At 36.7% G+C, this 6,649-nt stretch overlaps 1 protein-coding gene across 1 annotated transcript in view; it reads left to right on the plus strand.

The window, feature by feature from the left end:
- LOC107707364 (LIM domain and actin-binding protein 1-like) overlaps positions 1-6,299 on the plus strand; it is a 38,237-nt gene extending 31,938 nt beyond the window's left edge. The window contains exons 7-11 of the mRNA XM_016511352.1: positions 1,236-1,319; positions 1,567-1,603; positions 1,941-2,017; positions 3,623-3,756; positions 5,010-6,299. Coding sequence (XP_016366838.1) covers positions 1,236-1,319; positions 1,567-1,603; positions 1,941-2,017; positions 3,623-3,756; positions 5,010-6,192 — 1,515 coding nt within the window. The 3' untranslated portion in view covers positions 6,193-6,299. The remainder of the gene's footprint in view (positions 1-1,235; positions 1,320-1,566; positions 1,604-1,940; positions 2,018-3,622; positions 3,757-5,009) is intronic.
- The last annotated feature ends 350 nt before the right edge of the window (positions 6,300-6,649 follow it).

The following is a 6,649-nucleotide window of genomic DNA, read 5'->3' on the forward strand; positions in this document are numbered from 1 at the left end:
CTAGAAACGTGGCTTTCGAAGGAAAGATTGCTATCAAATAGCACACTAGTTCTATAACTGTTTAGTGATAACACACAGTTATATTTGTTTCACAGTTTCTAACTGATGACGAAGAATTGACAGAGCAGCCATCAAGTGTTAGACAGTGTTCTAGGTCATTACATGCTGAGTTTTTAGGTCCTATAATTAACACCTCTGTTTTTTTCAGAATATAGCAGTAAGAAATTACTCGTCATCCAGATTTTTATATCGACTACGCATTCTGTTAGTTTTTCAAATTGTTATGTTTTGCCAGGCCGCAAAGAAATATAGAGCTGAGTATCATCAGTATAACAGTGAAAGCTAACCTAATAGTGTCGATCTTGTGATCGTAAAGTAGTTCATAAAGTTCACTAAACACTAAACACTATCATATATATATATATATATATATATAAACCTTCTTCTTTGTAACATAAATCTAGTTTTGTCATGAAACACTAGATGGCGAAGGCTGATAGGTCCTTAATGCAACTTGCTAGCTATCACATTATCACCACATGGCACAAGCTGATTGGTGTCTGTTGCATCTGTAGTCAATTAGCCTGCTAATGAACATTTAAATTGTTCGGTTCAGTGTTTGCTTTAAGCAATTCTTGAAACCCTCTCAAAAACCATCCACCTCCCCCAGCTCCACCTGTATAGGGGTATCTGCTAGGGGCAATTTCATGTATGTTATTTGTGCAGCAGCAGTATGTCTTATATACCCACAGCAGTGTGTCTGTGTATTGGCAATAGCAAGTTTTTGTACTTGTTTTGCAGTTTCAGCAATAATCAACAGAAGCAGCAGCAGCCTAGCAGATCCGTTTCTCTAAGACCAAATAAATTAACACTGTCATATTCATTACCATGCTAAACTAAGTGTTTTCATGACGGTTTCAAATTACGGTTTCATGAAAATGAACTGCATGATAGGAATGATGTAACTGCAGAGTTTAAGAATCCTCTTTCACAGATTCATCATCCTTTCCAGAACAACTAATGCCACAGCAAATAATAATAATAATAATAAACTTCCAATAATCAAGGGCATATACATTCAAGAATTAGAAGATAGTGTGGTGGTACTGTAAATCCCTTAGGGTGAGAAAATGTGTGGTAAGACACATGTAACATATGCATTATGTTGATTTATTTATACATTATTGGATTATTTTTAAAGTATGCTGATTTGAAGTGATTGCAATTTGTTTCAGGCAAACCAGTCAGAAACAGAGGAAAGTGTTCCCTCCATGGATCATAAGGAGATTTCGCCACCTGCTGGTGATAGACAGATAGTGGTACATTCTGATTTCCTTCTAAATCTAGTCTAAATAAACTAAATAGACAAACATCTCTCAATGATGTATTAATACTGAATTTAATATTATTTACACTATTTACACATAATTTACAGGTGAATGTTTCATGATGTTATGTATAATATATGTTTGTCAAATATTAAATTGTTTACCTTGTGATTACCTTAAGATTTAACAAGACTCCTGTTTACTTAATTGTTTCTTCTTTCTCTGTGATTTGATACAGAGCACACTCCCTGAGTCAAACTGCACAAAGATCAATGGTGAGTCCATTGTTTTATTATTACAATTCTAAACTGAAACTATGAGCTGATTTTATAAATAGTGAGTTATGGTTATATGCCTTTAACCTATGAAACTTAAAAACTATGAAAGCTAAAAGAAAAGAAAACCCAGACCAACATGGTGAATGAGGAAGTAATTGTTTAACAAATAAACATACCTTACAATTTTCTTTAATTTCACATGCTTGCAATGCTAAGACATAAAATGAATCATTGTCTCATGATATTGCTCTCTAGTGCTAAAGATAGGTACAGTATATAGTGTACAGTAGTGTAGAGTATGTAGTGATCTGTCATTTATTTGTGTTTCCTTTAGGAGAGCATGTACACACATCGAGCCCTAGTGGGGCAACTCCTGTAGCAGAGAACAAGGAGCCTCCTAAAGTGGCCAGGGTCTGTGGCCTGCAAACTCATTTCTATTTATCTAAAACACAAAAGCTTACTTCTACCTGCATTCGGTCACTGAGTTTTTTGTGCTTTTGCTTTTATACACCACTACAATGGATTTGAAAAAAAAAAAACAATCAAGATGTGATTAAAGTGCAGACTTTTAGCTTTATTTTAAGGGGTTCCACAAAAATATGACATTTACCATTTAGGAGTTACAGCCATTTTAAGCAAACTACTGTACCTCCATTTTCAGGGGCTCAGTAGTATTTGGACAAAGTGACATAATTGTAAATATAAGCACAATTTTAATATTTGGATGAAAATCCTTTGCAGTCAATGACTGCCTGTAGTCTGGAGCCCATGGACACCACCATATTCTGAGTTTCCTCCCTGGAGATGCTTTTCCATGTCTTCACTGCAGCCACCTTGAGTTGCTGCTTGTTTGTAGGTCTTTCTGCCTTCAGTCTTGTCTTCAGTAACTGAAAAGCATGCTCTATTGGATTGAGATCAGGCCATTGAAGAATATTCCATATCTTTGCCTTCAAAAAGTCTTGAGTTCCTTTCACAGTATGTTTAGGGTCATTATCCATCTGCACTGTGAAACTGCTTCCTATCAGTTTTTGTAGCATATGACGTCACACTATGCAGCATCTTAAAAACTTAAATTCAACACATAACATATAATAATTCATATAAAATGTAAAAATGTACAATCTACTCCACTTTCCTGCAGTGCTGCTGTTTTAAATGTATGTTCTTTTAAATCCAGCTACAAAGGTCATGCTGTGACGTATCAATCTGCTGTTGGTCACACGACTTCAAGTGATGTGAATTCGTAGGTCAGAGTTCACCAAGCTTGAACTTTGGAATGCAGCGAAATGTGAAACTTTTCACATGGGCTTGCGCCCCTTGAGAATGTAGCCAACCGTTGATCTGGCCACACCTAAGGTTTTTGCTATCTCTCTTATTGATTTATGTTGTTTTTTCAGCTCAAGGATGGTCTCCTTCACTTTCATCGAGATCTCTTTGGACTTCATATTGGTAGCTCCAGTCAAACAGCTTCCAAATGCCAATTTGATGCCTTATTTCAACTTCAGATCTTTTATCTGCTTAATTTTTCTTGAAGTAACGAGGGAATGGACAGCACCTGGTCAATTAACCTCTTTTTAGTCAACGGTCCAAATACTATAGAGCCCCTGAAAATGGAGGTACTTTGCTTAAAATAGTTGTAACTCCTAAATGGTAAATGTCATATTTTTTTGTGGAACCTCTTAAAATAAAGCTAAAAGTCTGCACTTTAATCACATCTTGATTGTTTTATTTCAAATCCATTGTAGTGGTGTATAAAGGCAAAAGCACAAAAACGCAGTCAGTGTCCGAATACTTCCGGACCTGAGTGTAATAGTCAAATACAAAGTCAAAAACAATACAGTTTGTCTGTGGTAGAGAATAGAATATGAACATTAAATTCCTTCAAAGATTTTGGGACAGTCTGTTAACTGCTAGTATGGAACATGAGATTTTATACCATAGAAGTCTGGTATTCATACTAAATACTGAATTTCATTGCTGATAAGATGGTTATAACTCTTGTGTTTCTCTGGACAGAAACTTCATCTGCCTGTCCATGAAAGATGTGTGTCCTGCCTAAAGACCGTTTACCCATTGGAGAAACTTGTTGCCAATCAGCAGGTTTACCACAAGAGTTGCTTCCGCTGTGCCTTTTGTAGTACCAAACTCAGGTCAGTTTTTGTTTTAAATTACTATGATCTCTTAAGGAATATTCTGTGGTTTCAATACAATTTAAGGGAGATTTCACCCTAAAATGAAAATTCTGTTATTGTTTACTCACCCTCATGTTGTTCCAAACTCATAGGAGTTTTGTTCATCTTCTTAACACAAAGGACGATATTTTGAATAGAGATTTCTGACCCTCTATTGCCAATCTACGGAGCTACTACTTTAAGCTTTTATTCATATATTTACATTGATCAGTTTCACTTTTATCAGTAAACATAAACAGAGGACATGAGTTTCAAAGACATTTGACAAACAGATGCACCAGATTTGCCAGATCTTGCTATGTGGTGTGACTCCACTCTTCCAACAAGGCATTTGCAAGCTCCCAGACATTTTTGGGAGGTCACATGGTTTGTCACTTGAAGGACAATCAGCTGTCCTTCAGTCTCCCTGTAGCAGGACTCCTGTTCACGGGAGTAATCAGGGACCTGGACATCTTTTTTTTCTTTTTTTATTTCTACAGAGTCAATAGAAAGGTCTCTTTACGGTCCTAAGTTATTGTAACTGTAACCATAATTGCTTGCTGCCTGTGAACAATAAGTGTCTTCAGGACTGTTTCACAGTTGCATGTGCGATAATTGTTTATGATTCATTGAACAAGCATGAAAAACATTGTTCAAACCTGTTCCAATAAAGATCTGAAAAGGTTATTTGGATTTTACAAGATTATCTTTAAAATACAGCATTCTGAATTTATTTTCTTTTTTGCTGAGTTTATTACTCGTATAAGAATTATTAGTATTATATCAGAATAAAAGGAAATTTCTTTTTAAGCTGTCAGTTTACCACAAACAATAATTTTGTCTCTGTATATAAATAGGTACTGGAGTCTATGGGAGGTACAAAGGTTTGTTTAAAGGTGTTTTAAAGCTGAAAAGTGAAGCAGACATTGTTGTTATAAATGATTTATTTTCATTATGTATTACCTGTTGCTACTGTTATGTTTATGTTCTGTGAGGTTGGATTTGCCTTTAAACATTATTATGAATGAAACATTTTAAATGTTAAATAATACAAACTAAAGCAAACTCAATTAAACAATGTTAATAAACTAGTTTTATCATTTAGACAGCCTCAGTCTATGTATTAAAATAATTACTCAATATTAGTAAACTTCAACAACCTACTGAGGTCAGATTTTAGATATCCTTCATATGGAAATAATATGTCTTCTTTCGTGTCCCGTTTATTTCAGTTTGGGGACTTATGCTTCCCTACATGGTGACATCTACTGTAAACCTCACTTTAGCCAGCTATTCAAGTCTAAGGGCAACTATGATGAGGGATTTGGCCATCGACCACATAAGGAAATGTGGACACCACGAACAAACGAAGAGGAACCTGAGAGAGATGAAAACTTAAAGCCCTTTGTGGTAGACACTGTGTTAGTGAAGCCTACAGAACGGTTGAGCCCTAAAGTGGAGGAGTCACAACTGGTCAAATTAACTGACCTCGCTGGAGCTCTAGAGACAAAAAGTCAAACCAGCTCAACCAGCTCCATGGAAAAACCACAAACCCCTTCTGTGGAAACAAGAAAACTGAGAGTTGCGTGGCCACCTCCTGCAGACAGTGATGGAAGCTCCATCCAGTCCAGTCCAGTCACTGAAGTTGGAAAGGGTTCATCCAAGCTTTTCAGAGCAAAGTGGCCTCCAGAGGAGGAAGCTCCACCTGCTCAGCAGAGCCCTGAACGAGCAGAACTGAGAAGTCTTCGACGTAGTTCCTCACTCAAAGAGCGGAGCCGTCCCTTTTCTGTGGCACCAAGCTTGGCATTATCCAATGCTTCAAAACAAGAGTCACAATTGTCTCACAAGGTTGCTTTGGTCAGACGAGGCTCACTGGAGGATCTTCGTTCACGGTCAAAAGTGAAAACAGACAAAACTGAAGTGCAAGAAGAGGAAAGAATCCCAGATGAAAAGACAAAGGACAGTGAAAGCCAATCCAAGGAGAATGTTGAGAGTCCTGCCAAACTTGATAGTACAGAAAAGATGCCCTCCTCTATTCTCAAACAGACGCAACAAACAAAAAAGGAGGCTGAGCCACAGCAAACAAAAAATGAAGCTGGTCTACAACAAACAAATAAAGAGTCTCTGACTCAAATAACAAAAAAGGAGCCTGAGCTACAACAACATGAGGTTCCGACAGGCCATGTGGAAGATGAGGAAAAACCGGTGAAATGCTTAAGCACTTCTCCTGAGCTCCAGTCTTCCCAAGACACATGCTCTCCAACTGTGGAAGAAAAAGCCCATAGGAAATCCCAGGATGTGGGCTTCTGGGATGGCGAGGAGGCTGAGGGGTCCCTGACTGTAGAGGAGATGATCAAGAGGAATCGCTACTATGAAGATGAAGACGACGAGGAAGAGGAGGTGGCAATAGTTTGACAATATGCTGTATGTCATCAATCCCTTCCATTTATTTAGTCTGAAAATACAACTGCTATAAATTCAACATCATAAAAAAAACAAGTACTTTATTATATTTTAACCAAGTACTATGGTACTGTACATCTTTTTCTTTAAACTTCTTTCTTGGAACTTGGAGCTATCGCTATTCTTTTGTATTTTGTTCTTTGCCATCCATGTTTTCTTTTGGTTGCTGTAAAAATGACTTGTTTACAAAAAGTTTTAAAAATCACTATTATTGTTTATTAATCTAAGAATATTTTGTGTTGATCCCAATTAACAAATTTTCTCTCTTATTCTCAGCCTTTGACAGTTTAATCAACAGTTTTGGTTACTCTCCTAGTCCATATTTTAAAACATTTTCCACTGTTTTAATGATTATTGAGCATATAGAGATTATTGAGCAAGTACACAATAAACATTTCACTGAAATTGG

The sequence above is a fragment of the Sinocyclocheilus rhinocerous genome, unplaced genomic scaffold (assembly GCF_001515625.1).
Source record: "Sinocyclocheilus rhinocerous isolate Xijiao unplaced genomic scaffold, SAMN03320098_v1.1 scaffold2310, whole genome shotgun sequence".
Lineage (NCBI taxonomy): Eukaryota > Metazoa > Chordata > Actinopteri > Cypriniformes > Cyprinidae > Sinocyclocheilus > Sinocyclocheilus rhinocerous.